At 41.2% G+C, this 25,316-nt stretch overlaps 1 protein-coding gene across 1 annotated transcript; it reads left to right on the top strand.

Moving 5' to 3' along the window:
- The first annotated feature begins 7,837 nt into the window (after window positions 1-7,837).
- LOC8053712 (carboxypeptidase inhibitor SmCI-like) lies at window positions 7,838-18,752 on the top strand. The gene is made up of 7 exons (XM_040216560.1): window positions 7,838-7,975; window positions 9,771-9,971; window positions 10,436-10,609; window positions 13,192-13,353; window positions 14,082-14,246; window positions 14,767-14,773; window positions 18,677-18,752. Exons 1-7 carry the CDS (start codon window positions 7,930-7,932, stop codon window positions 18,750-18,752), a joined length of 831 nt encoding a protein of 276 aa, XP_040072494.1. The 5' UTR covers window positions 7,838-7,929.
- Window positions 18,753-25,316: the final 6,564 nt, after the last annotated feature.

Here is a 25,316-nt window from a genome sequence, read left to right as displayed (position 1 = left end):
CAAGTACTCCTTCAACGAGGACGGTCGTTGTGGCGCTTTTCGAAAACAAAGGAATGTAAAGCAGCTGCAGCTCGGGTAATGGTCGCCGTTGGTGTTGATTTCATAACAAATAAAGCGGAAGCAACACGATGAAACTAATAAAAAAATTTTTAAAAAATGTTCACTTTTCTGGGTTGCGTGTTCCCGTTTGTTATTTTTGCTCTCGCGGCGTTGGCGGCAACTAAAAATAAAACAGAGGAAAGGAATAACGTAGTCTTGCTCGCACTGCCCTGCAAAAAAGCGTCGCACGCTGCAATCCGCTACTTTCTAGCAGTGTGTGACCTTTTTCGCTTTCGCATATCTTTTCCCATTGACTTTAACAGGTTTTTCGCTTGCTCGCTTGACGAAGCATTTCAAAAATACATTCAAGTACTTGTTGACGTACGTGTCCAGGCAATCCTTGCACACCGTGCCTTTGTTTCGAGTGTCGATCCGCGGCCTCAAATGCGTGTGCAGCTAAACTCTTGCTTGGTGAAATATATCAGTGAATTGTGTGTTCAAGGCGCGGCTGATGCTACCTGCTACGTGACGAGCTAAGTCGAAAGATGGTGTCTTTTCCGCATGGGAATATTTCTGGTTCTTCAACAGAATGTCTTTCGAGGTGTTCCATGTTCCTGATTCCATTTGGAGTTGGCTAGCATGATGATAAATTAGATTGACTCCCCACCAGACTTCATAGGACAGGGTGTTCAGTTATGCATCTGGTCTATCGTTCGTTAAGATCTCCGCGATCTCCATGGAGTTGCCATGATCGTCTGTTGAGGCGCATGTGTCGATTGTGAAACGAGTCTTGGATAGCTCTTCCAGTTTCATTTGACTGCTGCAGTAACTTAATTTCTCACGGTTGTTCCTTCTTCGGGAAGCGGAAGAGCGATTTTCCACCACATCACAAAAGCTTGCTTTTGCAGTGGTAGGCAGCACATGGCATGCTTGCCATCTCTAAGTATGCGCTGGTGTATGCCTCAAGGCGGCCGGTTTATCAACAAACTATGACCCGACGTGCTCGAGTACACAAATGAAATTCGAATAAAAATGTATAACGAGCTTACACTTTTTAATATATTTAATAAATATCAAAAAGCCCATATGAAAATTTCGAACATTAAGCTCAATCGAAGGCGAAAATAAAAGGTTATCGCAGACGACAGTGTAAGAAATCAACAAGGAAACGACAATAACGTTGCAGACGTCCCTCAAAATGTCCGGGCGTAGTGTACTGGACGAACCGGCAGTAGTAGGCGCCGAAGCGAAGGAAAGAGACTAAAAACAAAACCAAACAAGGAACAGCAAAATACGCAATGATCTGAATGTCAAAAAAAGAAAAAAAGATAAAAAAAGACATAAAAGTGGAAAGAAGGAATGAAGAACACGATGGTGTAGGGTGGCCTTAAACATAAAAAGAAAGGGGACTTTAATAAAATGGAAGGAGTTGCAGGACGGTTCAACGGGGGTGCCGGCCTTTAGAGTAGAAGGCGCAGAAGAGGTTAGTGCTCCTGGCGCTAACAATGGGAATTTGTGCACGATATATGACGTGACTAAAATCACCTTTATATGCGCAACCAAGCTCTTCACTTTTTTTTCTTTTTTTTTACGCGCGAAAGGTCTGACTTTTTTGTAACTCCACTTTTATTAATTTAAGTAATAACGTCAGATCTACATGGGTGCACAATCGATTTCTGCCGGAGATAAATAAAATCGCAGTAGCGTACGGACGGGGTTCAAATTGCCTTGTGCTTCTTCATCCAGAAACGATTTTAACGGAATTAGCCAGCTCGGATATTCGACAAAACGGTTATCAGCAAGACATTAATGAGAAATGGGGATATCAAACACAAAATGAATTGATTGATAAGAACAGTAAAATTGAAACGTAGTTATGTTCTAAATCTTTTGTACATTGCCCCCCCCCCCCCCCCAAAAAAAAAAAAAAAGAACAGCGCGAAGTTACATTTCTGTTTTGCGTGGCTTACATATGCTTTGACAGACTGTTTCCTTTAGGAGAGCCCCGAAAATGCAACCCGAAAGCTGTAGCGTCTTTCCCACATAAAGAATACGTCCTTCACTCATTCGGGCTGTGTTCCAAATCTTACTCAAATGGATCCGAGTTACTCCGGCGGGTCGTGTCACGTGACAACACAGATTGAAAAACGCTGGACGAGGGTAGGTTTTGGAACGCCAAGGTACAAAACCCTTACCCTGGAGTAAGATCGAGTAAATTTTGGAACACGGCCTCGGTGGCACATATGCTTTAGCGTTCAAAGCAGCGAATACCCGTGAAACTTATTTGGAATAACCAATCCCGAAGCGTGTCATAGTATGCGACAACCGGCATTTTTTAAGCTCTCATTGACTACATCCGATTGGTGCCAATCGTAGTCTCTGTTTAAGAAACCTGGGTTTCCGGGGGTTTGTGTTAAGCACTTCCTGTAGTTGACTTTTCATCTTCGCAGGAGATAGAGTCAACGCAGGAGTGTTTTAGCACGATGAACGGTCTCGCTATTCTCTTCATTTTGTATTGCGCCTTGTTCTTCGGCAGCCGTCTTTTACGTGCGGTGCTTATGTTTATTGGGGACTTTCATGAGAAGCTACAACTCTGGACGTTTTTTTTTTTAATGAACATAAGATGCTACTGTGGTAACGATCATAGAGATCAATTAAGATTAAATACAGGTGCGTGCTGTATCGGTAATGGGCCTTTTCCCCATGCCGACAGCATCAGGTGGTGGCTGCATGAACTAAAAATCGAGGAAGGACCTAACTGCGCTCCCAATCTATAACGGGAGCTACGCTACCGGTTTCTTCGCTCTCTGAGCTGCGACGCGTGCCCAACACGACTTTAAATAGGGGTATCCGTGGCATCCACCCAAACGTTGTGTTTTTATTTACCGTCCACTATCTTTTTTTGTGTAACACAATTATATATATGCTGCAATTACGTGTTCGACTCGCTGATACACAGCTTTCTTCCGAATTTTCTCGATTTTTCGTGCCGACTACCGCCGCTTGGCATCGGGCGCTCGCGCATGCGCAGAGAGCTTCTCGGAAAAGGTCCATTGGTCTAGCAACATCATCGTATGCAGGTGCCTATTCACCGTGCAGCTAGAGACCAATAAATGTAACATCGACCAACGCAACCAGTTCAAGCTTTGTCCGCCTTGTCAACGATCATGTCTGTCTTTCCTTAGTGCTAAGCACGGACTAATACATGGTGTTAGAAGTGGCTCGACAATCCTTTGCCCACAAGCTGAGCGAAACGCGAAATTTAAAAGGGCTGAGCTGAAACCACCAGAAGGACTTCGGTGATCACAACATGCGGCCGTAAACTTTCAATGTTTTAAGCAACGAATTGAGGTGCACTTCAGAGACACAGCGACTAAAGAACCAAGAACAAAAAAGCGGAAGGCTGCGAGTTTCCTTCATGTAGTCGGTAATGAAGCGATTGACGTGCTCAATACGTTCCAGTTGACAGCCGAAGAAAAACAAGATTACGATGTACTAGTGCAGCTTTGGAAGACTACTTACTGCCTCCCGAGGGTCAACGAGCCCTACGAGCAATAGTCTTTCGGACCAGAGTGCGGGAGCCCGGGGAAGGATTGGAGCTTTTCTTACGTGACATGCAGCTCAAGGCCACGACTTGCAGCTTCGGGGTCTTGTCTTATTCTATGCTGCGCGTACAAACCTTTTAATTTCGGAAAAAAAAAAGGAACTGCGGCAAGATTTTTGCGGGAAAAATCCTAACTCGAATAAGGCCGTAGACTTCAGAAAATCCGCAGAAATCTCGGAGCGCGAAAACAAGTCCCTCGAGCATGTGGAACAAAGCATTGACCCCGCAGCTTGTAGAAAGAAACACAAGGTAAGAGAAGAATGCAAGTATTGCAGCTATGTTCATGAGCCCCTATCGTAACTAGCATTTGATAAGGATTGCAAGAAGTGAGGAAAAAAGGACCAAATCACTAAAGTGTGCCATAGCTTGACGAAGTCAGTTGACTACGTCGCCGACCACACAGCGGGTTCATGCAGTGACGCAGACGATTTTGACATTCTATCAGTGAACGGAGAAAAAGCAAAAGACAAGCGATACAAGATGGTCACCGCGAAGATGGACAGTCATAAAGTCCGCCTAAAGATCGACTCGGGAGCACAAGCAAATTTGCTGTCCCTATCAATCTACAAAAATGTCAACGACGCCCAAACCGAATTCTATAACCCTGTGGCCTTAGGGCGGAGCGACGCTGGAACAGATCGGAAAATTTGTCCCTACGTTCAAATACACTGACAAAAGAGACGACTAAATGTTTTTTTGTTTTCTTTTTTTTTTGTTATGAAGAAAAGGAAGCAAGCTCTTCTTGGTCTTGAGGCCTGCGAGAAATTTGACTTGGTCAACAGAGTTGACTATAAAACAAACAAGAGAGACCTGGAGCAACAATCGTTTGAACTCCCGAGTTTGTTCAAGGGGATTGGAAAAACCAAGATTGAGGACGGGATGTTGCTCAACGAAAATGCGCAACCGGTAGTCATACCTGCCCGACGTGTCCCTCATGCTCGCGGGAGCCCTTGAAAGTAGGGCTGGACAACATAATTGCAAGTGGCATCATCGCGAATGTTCAGCAGCCGACCGATTATTCAAGCCCTTTAGTTGAGGTTAGAAAAAAAAAAAGAAAAAGGGGGAAGATTTGAGTTTGTATGGACCCTCGACACGTAAATGCCGCCTTGAAAAGGGATCATTTGCAGTCGCCGCGGGGGGAAGACGTTAAACCAGAGCTAGCTGACGCAAAATATTTCAGTAAGCTAGATGACAACAACGGGTTTCATCAAATCTTACTCGACAAATATGCACCCCAGATATGCAGGTTCGCAACAAACTTTGGCCACTATCGCCAACCGAGGCATCCATTCAGCATCCCTTCGCCTTCGAAGTTTTTCAGCACACCATGAGCCAAATATTTGATGATATTGCAGGCGTCAGAGTTTACATTGACGATGTTATGATATGGGGATCTTCACGCGAAGAACATGATTCGCGACCAAGAGCAGCATTATGGGCAGCCCAGTTAGGTGGAAGGACACTAAACGCTGAGAAATGCAAGTTTAGTGTAGATGAGATATAGTAGCTATGGGACAAGATAAGCTGGAACGGAATCAAGCCAGACCCTAAGGTAGTGAAGTGCCTTCACGAGCTGCCACTGCCTACAAGCAAAAATGAAGTCCAACGCCTTTTGTGAGGCGTAAACGAGTTCGGCAAGTTCATTCCTTATTTTTCAACTGACAACCACGCTTAGAGACTTGATAAGGGAAGACTCAATATTCAAATTGGGCAATGTTCACACGCGTGAATAGTATGCACTTCAGTGAATGTTAAATGAAGGTCGAGTTCTAACCATTTTTGACCCCTCAAAGCTAATTAAACGGTCAACGAATGCATCAAAAGGTGATCTATAAGCTGCTCTGTTTCAACAGCACGGAAAATAATGGCGTCCACTAGGCTACGCGTCACGTGTGCTGAGAGACAGTGAGGGCAGGTAGACACAAATCGCAAAGAAAAATATATGCATTTTGTTCGGTTGAGAAAAATTTCAGGATTTTGTGCATTTATCACAATCGGAACAGACCGTAAATCACTACTAGCCGTTGCAAAAAAAAAAAAAAAATCTATTGGTGAAATGCCACCTTGACTCCAAGAGACTTTTTTTGCATCTATTGTGTTACGAATTTGCCTTACAGTTCCTCCCCGGTAAGGAGGTGGTACTGGCGGATGCGCTGTCTCTCATAAATTCCGGGAGCAGTGCTTCAGCTACTGACGATGTCGAGGTCCATGCAACAGCTGTTTTGTTAACCCTAGTAAGCGATAAGACCAAAAGACGTCTCGTCCAAGAAACAGCACTTACAATGAACTATAGTAAAAAATAATAATAAACATCTAAAGTCAAAAAAGACAGCCCTCTTTGTTTAGTAATGTGAACCTAAAATATATCTAATTTTCACTTTTGATAAAATGGTAAAATTATTATAAACGATTTCGTAATGATAAATCAAACTAAAGTGATCTCAGTCGCTAGCGGATGCAAAGGACTACGCGTATAGTATTTAGAAAGCGCCATCTGCAACGAATCCTAAGAAAGAAGGCTCCAAATTTGTCACCTCAACGTCAAAGTACAATGTTTGGCATTTTCAGCTTTCTGTATAAATAGTGCCAGAGTAGCTTTATTTAAACAAGCAAAATGGACGGTGTATTATATATATATATATATTATGAAGTGAAAAACTCGAAGCCGAGTCTCTCGGCGAAACTGTTGATTAAACTTCCGCTGTTTGTTGTTTTTCACCGTGAGTTTTTCACTTCGTTATATATACGCCTTCGGCCACTTGGCTCTTATGCTACCATGCCCACTATATATATATATACATATATATATATATATATATATATATATATATAAGAAATTATTGTAAGCGTTATCTTTTTCACCTATTTATGACAAGCGACAGAACTGGCTACAAAAAATCAAGCCGCCGATTTGTAGTTAGTCGCCTTGCTAGACTCAATATTTAAACAAAATTTAAAAAAAAAAAACGGTTTTGTATATTGCCGAGATGGGACCATACTATAGATATCTTGGGGGACAGATCCGAATAACCACCCCGACGCTCGTGTTCGATCTCAAATGAAATCACCCAACTGATAGCTGTTCCAGAAATGAACTGAAATCTGTTAAATGCCAAGAAATCTGTTCGAAAGCCACAAAATCTGTAAACTTTAGAAATATATGAAGCGAGTGTGAAACGCGGTGTTGCGCTAAAGTCACCACTTGCTGGTGGTGCGAAAACACGGATGATAAGCACGCGGTGATGTTCTAACCTTCATCTTTGCACCGCCGCTTCTGCGCTTGTTACACGAGTTGGCAACTTCAGCGCACCAACGCGCGCTTCGCACACGCTAGAAATATTTCTGAAATTTACTAATTTGGTGGTTACAGATGACGCTCTGCAAGTTTTTAATTATAACCCAATGTTTCTGTTTTAATATTAAGAAGTTATATTACAAATTTTAGTTAATTATCCGGCTAATTGTGACAACTGGTTCCCTTTATGTACCCTTGACCGTATAACTAACCTGCGCAAACCGGATTAGTATAACTTTCACAGCATTTTAAAAACGATTATCGACAGAAAACCAGAACAAGAAACCTGTATAGTGAAGTTGCGTGCAAGTTAGCATCCCCCCGCTCTTGTGTACTGGGACCAGCGCCACTAAGTAACTTTGGCCTGCACAAAAGGTCGCTGCAAACGCGCGTGCAGAAACAATTTTATTCACAATAATAAGTTGTTCGATGAAGCAACCGTTCGATGCCTCTATGGCCACGGAAGCGAGGAAGTTTTCTCATTCTACCTTACGACAGCCTGTCTAAATGTCCTGGAGTTCGCAACCTGCTTCAAAAACGCGAGTTCTGACGTCACCAAGGAAGCGCGTCATTGAGTAAGCGATATTCAGCGCGTAGGAGTCGAGTACGTTTTGGAACATAAGCGAACAATCGCATTTTGATTTTGAAATGTTCGTAGGAACTTCCGCGTGAAACATTGTTTGTTTTCTAAGGTCATCGTATGAACGCCTATCATATTGTAAAAGTTTTTTTTTTTATATTTGTGTTTATACATTTAGGATTGTTTTCCTTAAACTACGTAATTTTTTTATGGAAAATTTTAAACACAAAGGTGCGTGCGTTTTCGCTGGTATTTATGATGCTTATGCAGCTTCTAAATCTTTATTTTGGTTTTCTTTGCAGTATTTTTTATTTACTAAGAAGCAAAAGGCTGGCACCGTGATATAAAAGAACACATTGCCGCAGGAAGGTTTTTCAAAGTTAACACGGTAAATTCAGCCAGAAGGAGCTCATGATGCACAAGGAAATTATTTGGACCCTCATAGTCACGGCCTTAGGTTAGTATTTAATTAATCTTATTTCTTTTAGATAATGATTTATATAAGTTACAGTTTTACTTCCTTTGCCACTTCTTTTTTTATTTTGCAGACGCTAGAACTAGGACTGCGAGCTTGTTCTTTTGAAAGGTGTTTTATGCTTTAGTTTTACCGAAAATGTTTTATCAGTGATTTGTCACCCTGTCCTGAAAGGAGTCAGGCCAACATTGTTTTTACCGTGGGGTCCTTGTTTCCCTGCGATCTAGTGCGGCACATGGAGAAACTACTTTTACAAATAGCGGAGCATCAAATGTTTAATACAGGTGCAAGATTTCAAGACTTCTTTAGAAAAGGGGCTATATAAATGACGATTTGTTTGTAATAGTCTCAGTGACATTAGAAAACGTTGTTGCAATTTTCATCGGGGTATGTTGAAACATTGGACTCTGTGAAAAGTTAAGTCTGGCCGTTTAAACGTTTGACATGAAACAACTACTAAGGAAATAAAGTCTATCACTCTATAATAAATCATAAAAATGAAAATTTTGTGATAGTTCTAACGATGCTAGTAAAATATATTGTTAAATTGCTAGCTAAATTGGAAGAAAAATCTTGTGCGAAAGAGACTACATCAAGAAAGAAGGAAAAGAAAACTGCTTAAGTGCCGCATAAAACTTTAATATTATATTCTGATTGCTTTTAGCTTGCGGTTGTTTTATTTTTATATACGTACTTGTATTTAATATGACTACGGCTTTCAATTAACGTTTTTGCTTTTGTTGAATGTACTGCGTATTGATTCACTATTATCAAACGCAACATCGAATACACGTTGACACTAGAAATTGACTACCACGTTATTTGAAATATTGGTTTCGTTTTTCATTCCTGTAAGCCGGGATTTTGGTATAATGGCAAATATCAGGAAACACTATTATAGTGGCTGTGACGTGGACGTGGTAAAAAAATATAACGCGGTGGAGGCGTCGCCGTCATCGCTCATTCTAGCACACGGTGCGCACATGTAACTATTCCATGCATTAAAATATAGGACGTCCGAGTTGGCTATGTTTTTATGAAAACCAACTGGTCGAATGTGATCGAAAATTGTCAAACGCGCTCATACAGCCTTCTGACGTAATCTGCTCAACCAACCCCCCCCCCCCCCCCCCCCCCGTTCCCCTCCTCACCTGGTTATACAGCTGAGAGCCCATCCCGAAAGAGGAGGTGTGCAGTAGCCTTTATCCTCGAACCGTATTTTAGCCCATTTTTAATAATGCATGCTTCAGTTTCAGTTTGCATAATTTAGATGGAGATTCTCATTGTTGCGCTCTGTGTCATGACACTAGGATCAAATAATTGTTAAGAACGAGCCGCAAGCTCCTCGCACACCCTGATTGCCGCCAACTTGCTACCGAGGCTCTTGTGTATTAATCAAAAACGCAATCACTAAAAAAAAAACATACAAAAAAACCGTTGTCATGGTTATTGTTTTTACTGTTTGATCCGCGGAGCGATTGGATGCTGTAGCTGGTACGTGGTGGTGTTGATTTGGAGCGTTCTTAACTTGTATCCGAAGATATTGCCTTTGTCCCTTTTCGTTTCTCTGTCAGATAGAAATGCCATGCAGTGACGCCAGTAGAAATACAACTATGAATCAAAATCGGAACTCCTAAAAAAAGGCTGTCATTTGCTGGGATTTTATCTACGTTGAATATTACCTCAATTTTGAATAAGCACAGTTCGCAAAACACTTGTGTAGAAATATATATATTTTTTTGCGGAAATTCACCTGAGCACCAACTACTTTGTGTAGGTATTTGTAGCGGCCAGAACTCTCAGGATGAAAATCTCTGTCTCGACACGCCCGATTTCGGTCAAGGCCGGAATGTTGTAAAAGGATGGAGTTACAACTCGGAACTCGACAAGTGCTACGTATTTGATCATGTGAAAAGAGATGACTACAGCAACGAAAATATATTCCTGGATGAATCTTCTTGCAACAAACGATGCAGACGTAAGTAAAAAGAGCTAACTGATCTTGTCTCTTATATTTACTTTCATAATCTAGTCTGTATGCATATATCAGGGGCGGATAATATAATTTGAAATTTCTCGTAAAGTTTAATATCCACATTAGAGTAGAATCAGATTGTCGGCATTGTTGAAAACAGTATTCTAAAGCATATTTAAAATAAGCATTATATTTTGTTATATTTCCCTTCAATAATAAGTGATAATTCATATTGACAGTTGTACAAGTAGTCTATTGTTAAGAAAATATAGCGTGTAAATAAAAAAAGAAAAGGCTTAAGACATGTCGTGACACTTTATAAAACCCAACGATAGTATAAAGGTAAATAATTAAATTCGTTTCTCTCGTTTACGATTCTTTATTCATTTCTTTAACAATATTACTATTTGCCTAAAATAACACACTGAGCCCTATAAGTGTTTTAATGTGATTGTTTAATACCAAAGCAAATGTTCCTGCCAAGTGCTACGCAAAACCACCATCGAGCGAGGGATCATTAGACTTTCCAGTTGTGACTTATGATCGAACCACCGGAAAATGTTTGCCGATTCGTGCGCCCGACGAAGATCAAACAAAAAACGTGTTTAGAAGTGATGCCTCCTGCACAAAGGAGTGTCGAGGTAAGCCATGAGCGATATTTTGCATTTATTTAAACTGTTTTGTGTGGTACTTGGTTTTGTCGCAAAATTATGTAATTTTGTTATGAATCTGCGTAGTTGACAGCTGTGCAGTATGTTTTCGTGAGGTCTTCCTACCGAAGAAAAAAAGCATTGATGTCGTTCTTGTCGGTGCCAATGGAAGAAACTATCCAAACACATAGATTGTTGGAGAATGAAATTCCAATTATTTGCGCCACTAAATTTTTAGTTATTGAAAATGAATGTATAGCGTAAATTCAAAGCTTGAAGAGCCTTACAGAAAGCTACTAAATCAGCTAACTCTCAAAACTTACGACACGTGCAAAACTATTTTGGTCTCCCGAATATTTTTTTTTTTATTTTTCCGTTCCATGGTTAAAACAGAAACATATATATTGCGAGGAGCTAAAGTATGCAGGCGAGCTGGTTAGGTCACTTAATAATCTGAACCCTAAGACAAAGAGAAATGAAATATCGTTGTAGTGTCTCGTCCTTTATTTTATTTCTCATTGTCGTAGGGTTGAGATTATGATGAACAGATGTATGCTATAGCTATGCACCGCCTCGCTCTTTTTAGAGCTGCGGGGCAGCAGCTGTCGTTACGTTTTCGACAATAACAGCGCAAAAAGAGCAGAAGTATGGTTTCGTTTAAGACGAACTTTTAATTTCGCAATATTCGGCAGGTGTTAGGATCGATATATTTTTATTGCTGATATAAATCAATATTCTACAGTAATCTCTATTCTGGAAAAATATTTGCACTCATATTTCTGCATTGGACGTATATAAACCGCATCTTACGAAAATACAGGTAATAAAAAGATTTGTGCAAAACCGATGTGGTATACAAGAAGTGAAAGGAATCAATGAACGAGATATGGATGATGGCGACGCGGAGGAAAAGGCGACAGTTAGATAAAAAACATCTAAGATAGATTTTAGAGTAAATCGCAATATGTAAGTTGTCTTAACGGAGCGTTGCAGTCGTGTTATTTAAGAATTAGCATGAAATATAAACCGTCTATTGAAACACAAGATCTTCAAGAGAAGTTCCACTTCCAGCACTCTTTCTTTGCCTTCTGTTGTGCTTTGACATATGCGTAAAACGAACTGTTTGCAAAGGTATAAAGCTTGCGCTCATGTGATGTGGAAACATACTTTGTAGAAGAGATAATTTTTTTTAAACCAAGTGAAAAGCAAATGATTGTCTCATGTTGAAGTGAGCTTGGGGTAAGAAATGTCCGAATCTCACGGAGGTCATCATTCGTTGGACGTCAGCCCAACATAATATCAATTTGTTCGCTACTTGCTTTGGGTGGAAATACAAACGTACCACAAGGTTTCTTGAAGCTGGTAACAAGGACATAAATTTATTTTGATTGGAGCCTCCGGGTCGAAGCCGACGTTCCATCCAGAAACTAATGGCAAGTTTGGCCTCAGGATGAAACGACTGATCTTACGTACTGTCACACGAAGGACCGGTCCCAAAACAAGTTGTCGACTGCAGACTGACTATGCGGCCATCAATGTTGCAGTTAGTTTACCAACCTTACTTTAAAACAAGAGCGATGCAAATCAACCGGAGAGAGGCGGAAGTGCGAAGGTGCACTGTAGAGTTTTCATTGGCGATAAAACACTGCAAAATGTGTAACTGTCGTATAGATTTTCACTTAAGTGCAACATTTCGGGCACAAGCTGACTCCATGAGAGCTAGGACAAGTAATTATTTTGATGTGTAATAATAATAATAATAATAATCTTTATTAGCACAAAAAGCGAACTGTGTCCTGGGGGGCGTGCGAGGCGAAGCAGATAGGCGATAGCCCGTACGCGAGAGCGTCTGCTGGCCAACCCCCCAGGAAACATACAATAAAAACAGAAAACAAGCAGTCAGGGAGACAACAATCAAGCAACCGGGAAAAACAAACAATCACACATTAAAAAAAAAAAAAAATTACTTCAAGAATACGGTTCAACATATAATATTTGGCGCCGCCCCTATGACATGCGCACAAACACAGTTCTTTTCACCCGAATCAATCGATACAAAAAAAAAAGTTTTTATTTATGAGCCGACCTTTTTCGCAGAGTAATGTTTATCTAACCAAAATTTGAAACTGTAGGAGCTTGTATCATTTATTTCAGTAAACAAATGTCTCAGCAAAAAAGAAACAACAATGTCGTCCTTCTTATCGAAACGTTTTTTCAATGAAATAAAGTATACAGGTGCCCAGATTCTAAAATTCTAGTTTGACGATTATTATTCTTAGGTTGACGTTGGCTCATAGAAAACGTTTGTTATTTTTTTAAATTTTTTGATCCAGGCAACGTCATGTGGCCAAAAAAAAATTGCTCAGCGTCATCAAAAAACACTAAATCAACAAATTGCAAAACGACAGAGGGCATGCGAAGCATTTTACGGCTGAACCTGTGCAGCATCTGCTGTCCGAATATTTTATTTCGCACGTCATGCTTTTTTGATGCTTCAGGAATATACCTCTAACATAAGAAAGATCAGTGATAAAGTACCTGTATAAAACCAGATTAAATATTTTATTCTTTAGATACGGATCTACGCTTGTGCCTTAACCCCAATGAAGATGACTGCGAATATATTGGCAGCCCGAGTTATGGATACGATCCTAAGGATCAAACTTGCAAAGAAAAAACTGATGGGTCTTGCGGCGGATTTCGATCTGTCGAAGACTGCTTCAAGCGCTGCGGACGTAAGTTTATATTTTTTTTATAAAGAACGGCGAATCAAATGCTCTGGGTTGTTAAAGCATGTAAAATATGTGCGGTGCTAAGCATTTGAGAAGAAAATGTGTTTTTAGCCAGTAATTTTTTGACGCTCTTAAAATAAAACTTTCAAGAATGTGTTTTTACGCAACGTTAAGTTCTTGCTTCATATACAGGATGACTTAATTTTAACGCAACATAAAAAAAGAAAAAAAAAAGAGAAAGGGAGTAGAAGGGTTACTATGTTTGCAGCGTAGATACCGTCTTCGCTCTGTGTTTGTTTTAAAACGCAGGTCTTAGGCCTGGTTCGCACTTGCGAATCGGCGGGCGAATATCCAGTTTATGCAAAAACCGTCATATTGAGAGCATTAAAATTCAATGTGGGCAGCGGTTTCAGAAACTTTCGAAAAAGCCGAAACGTAAATGCACCTCATGTTGTGAACGTATATATATATATATATATATATATATATATATATATATATATATATGCTCCCCCCGTGTGATTCACTCATCCCTGAAAAAGAAACAAATGCAGGTTCTAAAACTCAGGAATACTTTTGCACGGCTTTGGTTGGAGTATTTGCTCTTTGTTATCACAAATATATGTATAAGCGTCTGACACTGTGTTTGTTTTTTGTTGGTTATGATAGTTTGTAATTTAATCGTATTTTTGAGATATAGCTGAATTTATGCATTTATATTGTATTTATAGCTCTGGTAGAGAACAAATGCAGGCTGCCAATACAACATATACTTACATGTGAGGAACCCCAAAAAACATACGGATACAATGAAAAAACGCAGCAATGCGAGGAACGTCTTGGCTGTGCTGATGGTGGAAACAGTTTCCAGGAAGCTGAACAGTGCTGGAAGAACTGTGCGCGTAAGTAATAAAATTCTTACCAAAATTGTTGCATCTCCAATGCAACAGCCAATACGGAATACTTTTATAAACACAGTTGAAATGTGGTTGTGAGGAACCCATGGGAATTTTATAGTAACATCGCTGATGCTTAGGACAGTTTATAGGTATTTAGAATAACGGCATTGCGGTATCGGGGCACATACTGAGGTCTCAATACTTATTTTATCTTTCGCTTTCTCTTGAAGCTACATATAGACTTATTTTTAAACCTTATATTGGGATAGTTTGTTTTACTGTAGACAGGTATAAAAAAATAACGGAAAATATATCGATGGAGAAAAGACGCCAACAGCGCGAACGGGGCTAACTTACAGCTGAATAAGTTCAAACATTTGATCAATCATAATACGTAATCCACCCGCTTATACTTTGAACGCACCCGACAGTAAAAAAACAACAGGCTTATTAAACGTTAATCAGAATGAGTGCTGCGCGACACTGTCGGGGAAGGTATCGTAAAGGAGGTCAGAAGTAAGAATGTGGGCATCTTTCGCAGACGAACTACGATAGACTACATGGACTCTAGTGTCAAAAAAAATTAGCAACTTTTTTCTTTTTTTTTTTAAGGGGAAAGGGAGAGTGCTACGGGAAGAGTAAGACGAAAAAGGAAGAAGAGGAAGGCGGTATACAGGGAACGGGACGGCTCAACTGATTAAGTGAAAATACTTATCGTTACAATGCTTTTGAGCAACTAGGCCAAGATATAGCTTGGTGCCAAAAGAGATTAATATTAACCTCTCATAGCACGGACGCCCCTGTTTGCTCGCTGGATGGGCGCGAGCGTATCTGATTACGGTTCGGGCGCCTTGCTTACCGCAGTAACGCCACGTTTTGATGGCGAAAAAAACTGGGAAAAAACTTTGGAGAACGAAGTTTCGGTGTTGGTAACAAAAAATTGTGACTTAAAAAATGCTACAGTGAATTTAGGGGAACGAGATAGCATTTTGGAATCAGGAAACTACCGGCATTCAGATGGTGCATTTGGATTAGGGAGCTCAAAACATTTGTCGAAGCTTCCCTTTAAAGGGCAACTCCGCTCAATTCCGAAAAATTTAGGCTTACACGTGATTCCATTTCCCAAAGCACTACTAAACAGCTCTACGTCTTCGGATTCGCGAAATGTGGAATATTGTTTGTGTAATCTTAATTTAAACATCAGCTGATACCGAAACCGAAACTTTGGTTGCGTCAGGCAACATTGGTCTCGGGTCGTCAGAGTCATGGCCACGTCACGTCGAACCACGTGGTCTTGTGGCGTTCGTGGGGGCGAGGGACAGGACACGCGACGCGGGCAGGTCGCTTCGCATGGCGTGGACGATGATGGCCCGGGGAAGAGAGGGAAGGGGAGAAGAGGAAAGAGGGGAGGGGGAGCGGAGAAACAGACCGATAAGCGCGCAGGGCAGCGCAAACTAGCGCATCCGCGTTACGGTGATCACGTGGACGCGGTTGAGGAGGAGAAACTCATGAAGTTATCGTTCAATTTCGCTTTGAGAAGTAAAAACAAACAAAACGTGAGAATGACGTAACTTGCCGCTGACGTAGTGGCTCAACGTTGGCCGCTTCAAAGCCGTCTCACTGACTGCGCCGACGATTGCGCTTCACGTCGCATGCTAGAGTTGGCAAACTTTCCCCGACTTGGCTCATTTGAAAGTTTGCTGGCCAGTTTATTAAATATATAGACGAAATTAGATCCTAATATCTGACATGGGGTCTTCCCATATGATACTAAAGAGGGCTGCATAGTTTTCTAATATCAAAAATGAAACGGAGTTCCCTTTAACGGCGAAAAAAGTATGACGACTCTTCAAAGCGAGTAGACTGTAGGGAACAACGTCGCAAATATTAAACGTGTTCCGTGTAATAGTGAAATTGACTGTCATTAATATACTGATTAATGAACACTGAATTGTATTTTTGTGCAACTCTTCATTTATGTTTTATTATACTCCACATTTTATGTGAAAATTAGGCCGGAAGTTTAACGACAATAAATGGGTAAAAATTATGTCACCCGCTCCGAGGTCAGGAGACAGTGTTATCTTTATTTTGAACTCGTGCCACAGCAATCGCGCTACTGGACAAAGTGGTTGCTGCCGGTGACAACGCTTAGCCGATCGATTGCTAGAACTATCATATTTTTGAAATCAAAACAGCTGTTATAAAGACATATTGTTTATAAACACCCGGTTATATAAATGAGCGTATATTCACGTTATGATATTTTTTCGTCTAAATACAACTTCTGAAGTTTTGAATCTTTAAAAAAAATTAGAACCTTACATTGCTGTACTGATCGAAGATGTCTCCCGCATGGGAGGCGAAACGTTTAATGAAATTGTTTTTTGTGTTATGTTAAGTTGGTGTCCTTATTTCAATAGACCGATCTCACTAAGCATTCCACGTATGCGTGACACAGCCCTAGCTGCAGTCAACACAAGGCAGTCGGCAGCGGACAAGACAGGTTGTGTCGTCTCGTGCTCTGCCCGTGCCGACTTGCAGCGCGGTCCTCGCGCGAGCAGAAATTATACAGCTCTCACGATGCATGCCGGCAGCGGCGGCGTAACAAACCTGGCTGGTGAGATCGGTCTATTGTGACATCTCCTGGGCTTTTGGACTATTTTCCCATTTGGTATTTCTGGTTGCTTGCAATATAGATGAGGGCCCAGCACAGCAAACGCTCTGACGCGATCGACCAGATAATGTCCCATTGGCACGCGCCCGAGTAGCCTCAGCCGACAGCGCCTCCGTTGTCCACACGCCGTAGCTGAGGAGAAAAAAAAAAAAAAAAAAAACCACAGCATCGCTTCCATTGCACCCGGGCGCGCGCCCTTTCAGCTCGGTGTGGATGCTCTTACCTTCAAAGCCCTGGCTTGAGCACCGCGCCAGATATCTCTCTCCGCCCCAATGGGTTCATAAAACTGTTATTGCCGCTCTTGAGGCACGAAACTAGGCTCAATGACGAAGCAGTGTCTAAGAAACACGCTTAGCGCGAGTGTAAAGTTCTATATCACTGGTGCACCTTGCACCCAGAAAACGACTTCAAAAAGAAGCATGTCTCCCGTAGAGAGACATGAGAAACCGGACCCGCGACAGTCTGCTATGAGCCGCATATCGAGGAGCCATCTGGTGGCGGCTTTTGCATCCAAAGCGAGGAGAAGACCTTTTAGAGCAGGTGTGACGCGCACAGTGTCCACCCCTCCATATGTCTTGCATCCTTTCCTCAGCCAAGGCACGCGATACTCCTGCCCTATATTTTCCATCGTACGAGGTAGGCGATGTGGTGGATGCTCTCTGATCTGCGATCCAACGTGCGCTCCGATAGGAAACCGAAGTGTAGAAACGGGTCCAAACATAACGTTTTTTGGAACGCTCTATAATGCTGTACCTGCGCAATATTTTTCTAAAATGAGTTGATTTTTTTTATAATGCTGGGCAAGAATGTGATTAAAACCATAAGTTCGCTCTTACTAAAGTAAAGTTAGTTTGTTAATCTTAGCTATTTGTTTACCTCATTTACATGTTCTTTTAATCCCTGACGTTTGCAGTGGCTGGCAGTTTGCTATCGCAAGGAGTCAACTTTTTTCTCGACCACCCGATGTTCTCTAATTTCGTAAACTTCGCTGAAACACCCGGAATATAATCCATAATTTCGCTAACCCCTGATTCGCGCTAATCTCTATTTCATGTGTTGCTGTAATTATCTCTAAAGTGACATCAATTTTAATTAAAATAAAGTGAACATTGGGTTACTGCTTTCTTTTATGTGGTTGGATCACTTCAGACAGTGCATTTTTCACCGCAATTTCGGGGTTGCTGGCGAGTTGTTTCCTAGATTGTCCCGTTGCAGATGAATTTTTGAGATCTGGTCCGACTTGAAACGGGCGAGCAATTTCCACAACGCGGGAATGTTGGAAGCAATGGAGGCCAATCAGGGGCGCGTTTTTTTTCACGTTACCCCTGTGATGGGGATTATATTACTTGAATACAGTGTTTAACTGTTGTTTTAAATAGAGAGCTTAAGATTGTTTTCGCGACTAAGTGATTCGAGAGGATTCAGCTGGTGTTTTATAAGTTATTTAAGCGTATCAATCTCTTTAGTAATGCATAGTTTTGTTTCTAAAGCATGCAAGAAAATTACAAATTTAATTATGATGATGACAAACAAGTAGTATTAACACCTTAAACATTGTTGTCTGTGAACGGGGGAAAAAAGGTGGCCGGTGTTTCGATGACAAAACGCTGAAAACGATCGCCAAGTCTGAACCAGCGTAATGAACAAGGTTTCGATTACGCAAGTGCAGGATTGATGTCATTTGGTGCATTGAACATGAACGTATGCGTTACACTTCTGCTTAACCTCCCTTTTTTTCTGCTTGTCGCAGCAACCCATCGTTGCAGTATGAAACCAGACACTGGGCGTTTTCCAAAAATTGGATTCTACACGCGGTATTATTTTGACATTAATAAAAACGTATGTAGCTCAGCGAAAAAAGCCAGAAGTAGGGTGCCTGGCAACACGAATCTGTTTGAGACTGCTGTGCAGTGCGAACAAATCTGCAAACGTAAGTGATATTTTGTGGCACTTGGCTTGACTTTTATCACTTTTACAATAATTATTTGTTCGAAATGTGTACGGTTCTTTTACTACTTAGCGTTATGATCCATGTTGCAACATTTCGACACCAAGGTATTGTTAATTAAGTAAACGCATTATCTGACTGATAAGGAGCCTTTTTCTAGGGCTTACCCAGAATAGCCTTTTCCAGTTTTGTTTTTATTTGCAGCTAATGATCTTAACTTCAGTTAGAAAGCATAGTGGCTTAAATGCACTCAGATGTTTTCTCCAGACCCTATTACAAGACGTTTGTTTGATGTGTATAATTAACTGCTCTTGCTGTCCTAAAAGTAAAACGTTAGTTCTTTTGCGCACAGTTGTAAACCCGAGACTCTAGTGTCGAAAGAGATTAGCAACTTTGTCTCTTTTTTTAAGGGGAGAGGGAGAGTGCTACGAGAAGAGTAAGACGAAAAAGAAAGAAGAGGAAGGCGGTATACAGGGAACGGGGCGGCTCGATTGAGTAACTGAAAATACGTATCGTTACAATTCTTTTGAGCCACTAGGCCAAGATATAGCTTGGTGGAAAAAGAGATCAATATTAACTTCACATAGCACAAACGCCCCGTTGTTCTGTGTTTCTCCCTTGTCCGTATCCCCATCCTCGGGTTTATAACTATGCTCAATTTACATCAGCTATAGCCTGCACCCTCACCATAGCATCTCTTCCTTGTTTGTCTTATTAAATTTAGGGCTTTACAAACACCTGAAGCAAAATTTGTTTGAAAGCAAAAGGAAAACCCTGACGTCATGACACGCTGTATAATGCAAAAAAAACACCTTATGTAAATGTTTTATATTAAAAATAATATTTCGATTAGAAACCAAATGTGTGTGACCTCACTAAGTTAAATTTACCTTAACATTTGAACACCCAACTCATAGGCTCTTTTAAGAACAAACACACTCCCACTGAATGTATTTGCTTGTCATTTCGTAAGATGACACTTTGTTGGTTTAATCTCAATATTGTCATTTAGTTTTTTTTTTTTATATAAAATGCAAATGCGTATAACATTAAATGAATGCCGTAGCCATCATTCAAATGTCGCGATTTCTTACAATGCAGGAATAAATATCACAAAGAATATATTGATAGTGATGTGTAAACAAGGTTTTTATGATGCCCAATCTCCGAGAGAGTGAGGGAGAGGGGGATACGAGAGCGCGCGGTGACGTGAGAAAGCCGATCTCTGATTCGAACGATTAGTGGGTAGAGCTAAAGCTATAGCAGCCTTTGTCTCCGCTGCACTCACAAACGCGTTACTGCGCGAACGCAGGCGTTTGGCTCTCGCATTCGAAAGCGTTCGACAAGTACAGTGAACACAAAGGCTGCTAGCTTTAGGTCTACCCACTAATCAGTCCAATCAGAGCTCAGCGTTCTGGCATCCCCGGGCCCTCTCGTCTCCTCCTTTCCCTCACTTTCTTGGCGCATAGCTTTCTATTGGAATTATGCGTAAAGTGTTATTGAGCAAATTATTAATATATTTACGTTATTACAACATATAATATTTCTATGCATTGAAAGCGTCTTCATGTAAGCCCTCTGTCGGAAAAATGTTTAAGATTCATGATCTTTGCGTTTTCATTTGTGTCCAGAGTTGCCAATGCAATACACGTTTGGAAATTTTAAGATTATAAAATAAATTATTTTGGGCATAATTATGTACGGCACAAGAATATATATTATGAACGTTTGCATATTTAGAATGTACGCTCGTCTTAAAATATAGCCCAAAATAAAAGAGCAACTCCGATTATATCAATGTACGTAAATTTTAGGTTTAATGGTAACATTTTATATTTTGAGATGGCGAGACTTATCTTGCTGAAGGATGGAATCTGAAACATAAAAAAAAATAAACCTGCATAATATTAGATAATATATCACCAAATTATATGTTTATCTTTATATATAAAAAGAGCCTTGTAAAGAAACTCTACAAGCTGCGATTGACAATTTTGCAAATGAGCTCTCAACTGATTATTAAATAATTGCTATAGAGGTCAAATAGCCCTTTATATATCGCCGGTGTATTTAGATACGCAGCTTTTAAAAGACGTAAAGATTTATTTATTTATTTATTCAAAATAATTTGCCGGGTAAATTCTAGACATTACGCAGGTGAAGATTTAGTCAGGGTACAGTACACACACTTGTAAAAACACACACACAAAAACAACCTCGCGTTCTTGCAGCCATAAACAATTTTACTACGAACACAACTGGAGTTATACATTATATGACTTTTTAGTTCAGAGCACCACCAGTGACGAAAACGCATGTATTACACAAAATATAAACACTATTTAGGCCAGAACATCACCAGTCGGAACTAAGGAACACTCAAGACTTCTAACATAAAAGCTCAAAATGGAGTAGGGTCAGAGAGTGAGGTTATGTGGTCAGGTAGACTATTCCAGTGCATCACTGGGTTTTTAATGAGGAGTTACTGCAGGCGGATATATGTCTGAAAATACGCTTATAACTTTGACAGTTAGACGACGTGAGATTCAGTTAGGAGGTGCTGGGCAATAGCTTTCGGGTGAGAATAGCATGATTCCTGGATAATGGAAGTTTTGTTGTCTTGGTTGCATTTCATCAGAACCTCACTGAAGCATGGTCATCTTAGTAGGCGCCAAGTTGCTCAACTGGAGTTATACATTTCATATGGGCAGATGTGTTAATGTTAATGATCGGGCTCGCGAGCACGCAGCGTCCACTAGGAAGACACCGTCATGGCATCTCGCCGTTAATTGTAGCAGATGCTCTTACACCTCTCATTCAACAGCACACATATTTTGGCAAAATACGAAAACAAGGTGACACGCGAATTACACGAGGCTTTTGAAAATAGGGCTAGGGGAAACAAGTGCGTAAGCGAAACGTCCTTGGTTCCATCTACAAATGAGTATGAGTATTTAAAACATGAGCTTGGCCAGGATTGATTGATGACTGTGCGTTCCCGTTGGCAATAATATTAGTGTGTACTTTTTCGAATAAACTTCAGTTGAGATGCGCCCTCTTTCGCTGTTTTCTTCTTGTCTCGGTCCGTGTTTTTTTGGAACTTTATACCCTTGGCTCGTATCACGAGTTAAAAGTATATTATGCTGTTTTGGGGTTTACTGTTTTCTTTTCTTTTTCAGCGAAATATCAAGAGAAGCTTGGAAATTGACGAACTTGAGGTTAAAAATGAGCTGTTCTAATTAAAGAAGAATTGGGCAGTTCACGGTGAAATCAGCAAGTTCACACATCTGCAAAATCACGCGCAAATGTCAATAAAAATTGCTCTAATAAACTCGCATGATTGATTTTGCGTATCAATCTTGAACGTAATATTCAATGCAAGTAGGTAGTATACTAGAGTATTTTGAGTATTGTCTAATGTGGGCCAGAAATTTCTGCATCTGTCACTGTATTATGAGTCATCTCTATAGGGTTTAGTTGCGGCTGGAGGCTAATTAACGCGTTCTTTTTCCTCTAAAATATGATGCCTCCAGTTTTGAATTCCCTGTTTCTTTACAAAAAAAAAAAGAATAAGATAAATGTTTCATTTAAAAGACACCTCTTGTAAACTGCTCGCTTGACTGCCTTAATATAAACATAACTGTTGCATGCGAGTGAAAGGTATTATTTATGGTACAAACACCGAGTCTTGTTCAAATCAGCAGGTACAGCCTACACAATTATTATAATTATGCGTAAAATGTTATTAAACAAAATATTCACGAAACAACCTTACGCGTTGGCGAATTTCATGTTTGCGAAAGAATATAATAGTAAATGTTGTGTAGTTTGCGAATGAATTCTACTTCAGCTTCAGAGGTTTCTTGTGCACTTTTTAGGATTGACATGACCAACAACATCGCTCGGTCACTTTGCTGCGACAGCCAGCGGTCATTTTTCTGCATGCTCTCCTCGCGCGCTCTGAACTGAATCAGCAAAAGAAAGCAATGAGGTGCACCAAACTATACGGCGCTGCGACGGTTGCTGTGTGCACTAATTCTCGTAATCACGATCCCAACGACCTAGCGGCCCTGCAATGCCCAGCAAGGCGCTCCGGCAGTCATGGCGACGACCGCCTGCCCATGCTGGGCTGCCTTGTTGAATTTAAGTTGCCACTGCTGCACTTTTTTTTTCTAACTGAACCCTTCCCATATAAACAGCGTAAGCCCTGATCTATGTGTTAGGGTCGGAATGTCAGTTTTTCTGCTCCCCGAGTAATGGGCAACAGTCTGGTCTATTTGTTCTTCTGCTGCTGCTTCTTGAATAAAGTTTCATTTTAACTTTCAGAAAAGAGAAGTTCGCAGCTTCCTTGAGAACCTGATACAAAAGTAGCTCAAGAACAAGTATACTTTCCTTGCGCGTATTAGGAGTTTGTTGAGTTGGTAACTAAGAAACGTTAAAAATTAAACTTTGTTGTATGAATGCTGTCATCGGAAAGTTGGTTCGCCAAATCTTGTTTCTTTTCTCCTCTGACAATGAAAAGTTTTGCCAAAGCAGTGTGACTGATATCCCTGGCCTTTTACACGCATTTCACCGTAGTTATAATACGAACTCCTTAAATAGTTATAATTTCTAAGTTGTTAGCACCTCATTTCGTTTTTAGTTTGGTTGTACGCGGGGCACCTGATGTGCCACCGCCGTGGGGTTAAGTAAGAGAGCAGAGTTGGTCTATAATCTTATTCACCCTTCTTCGCATGGGCGCGCTGGTATTTTGGAATTACGTGATGCGGCAGCCATGAGCTGGATTCAAATCGCCGCTACACTCTTCCCTCCGTGTTTCGGCGAATCCGTTGTATTTGTGTTTCTCGTTGCGCTTTACCGCGTTTCTTGCCTTACTATGTAAGGTGTCGCCCGATGCTTATTTTTACTACTTTATTGCACACGAGGGTTCACCGCAGGGTGAACCTGCGAGAGTAGGTGTTTTAACAAGTGGCGTCACCATAGACCCCGAGCTATGTGGGTTCATTCATCCACGTTCGGCTGTGCGTGTCATACCCATATGTGGGGAAAAGGGCGCCCTGGTAGTTGAGCCAAGCCTGGTGTAGGTTTAGACCCTTCGGGGCCCCGTGGGTGAGGCAATACACCACTTTGGTCCCTGCTTCTCATAGTCCCCTTGTTCTGATAAGGCCGGCCAGGATGATTCAGTCAGTCGCCTCTTCTACCCTCTTCTTCCTTCTTCACTTTTTCCTCCGCGTCTTTTTTCTACTATACTATCTTTCTTTTTCACCTCCTTAGTCGTCAAGAGCCAACCTAGGGTGGAAATAGGTCCTGTCCCTGCAACCAGACTTGTCATTGTGCGGCGGTAGAACTGCTGTTAGCAAACCGATTTTTGTTATGGTTGAGTACTTACCGCCTTGTTGGGCTCAGTAGTGAGTGGTGTGACGGGGGCACTGAAGCTTCCTCTTATCTATCATTAATTCTCGCACTAAAAGCTTCATTGATCGGCTCCCGAAAAGGGTCCGCGCCTAAGTTCCAACAACAGAAAAGCCACCATCTACCCCTGCTAGGTTCCTAAATTTGTGGTCCTCCCTTCGGGAAGTGAAAAACAACTCTCTAAGCGTTCTCCTTTTCTTGTAGCAAAGATACTCGAATGCACTGTCGATAAGAAATTCAATGCCACGAAAATATCTTCTGGCGACCTACTTGTCAAAATCGAATCAACCCAGCGGGATGCTGCACTCCTTGTTTTTAGTTCCATATCTGACCACAGAGTCACAGTTACACCTGACCGCACCATCAACAGAACCTAGGTGGTTATTTCTGACTATAACCGCCTTCACTCCTCAAGCAGGGAGAGAGTTTAGGATAATGACCTCATTGCGCCTTGACGGCCAAGAACGGAAAACAAATCACATGCTGCCTGAAGCTGTGAAGGTTGGGTACCTTCATTGTAGAGTTTGCCCTTATGTGCCAAATCCTCGCAGGTGCATTAACTGCCAAAAGTGTGGTCATGGATTCTACAACTACCGTGGCAAAGCCACTTGTACGAAGCGCAGTCAGTCTGGCCATCAAACAAATACGTGCTCAAAGACGGTGGCGGCGTCCCCGTGGCTGAGACCTTAAAAACAGGACGACATTGCGCTCCCAGGGAAGCGCATGCCACGAACTGTCTTGGTCCACTGTCCGTGTACCCGATAATGACCTTCAGGTCGAACTTCTTTGAAGTATCGGCGAAGCAGTGCATCCCGATTAATGGGAGATACAAAGGTGATATGCCAATTTTTAAATGAAGTTTCTTCTGAAGGGCCTTAAGGGACACTGACAAAGTATTTATGCTCGCCAAGGTTTTTTGTTTTGTTGATACTTGACATATGAGAGCTTAATTGCCCAGAACATAATTTGCGACTCGCAATTCGTTTTCTTTCCGCCCGAAAACCGCCGATCCAGGACTGGTCGGTCTGAG

Source organism: Ixodes scapularis, unplaced genomic scaffold (assembly GCF_016920785.2).
Source record: "Ixodes scapularis isolate PalLabHiFi unplaced genomic scaffold, ASM1692078v2 PGA_scaffold11__112_contigs__length_91849675, whole genome shotgun sequence".
Lineage (NCBI taxonomy): Eukaryota > Metazoa > Arthropoda > Arachnida > Ixodida > Ixodidae > Ixodes > Ixodes scapularis.
This window is presented reverse-complemented; position numbering and strand designations above follow the sequence as displayed.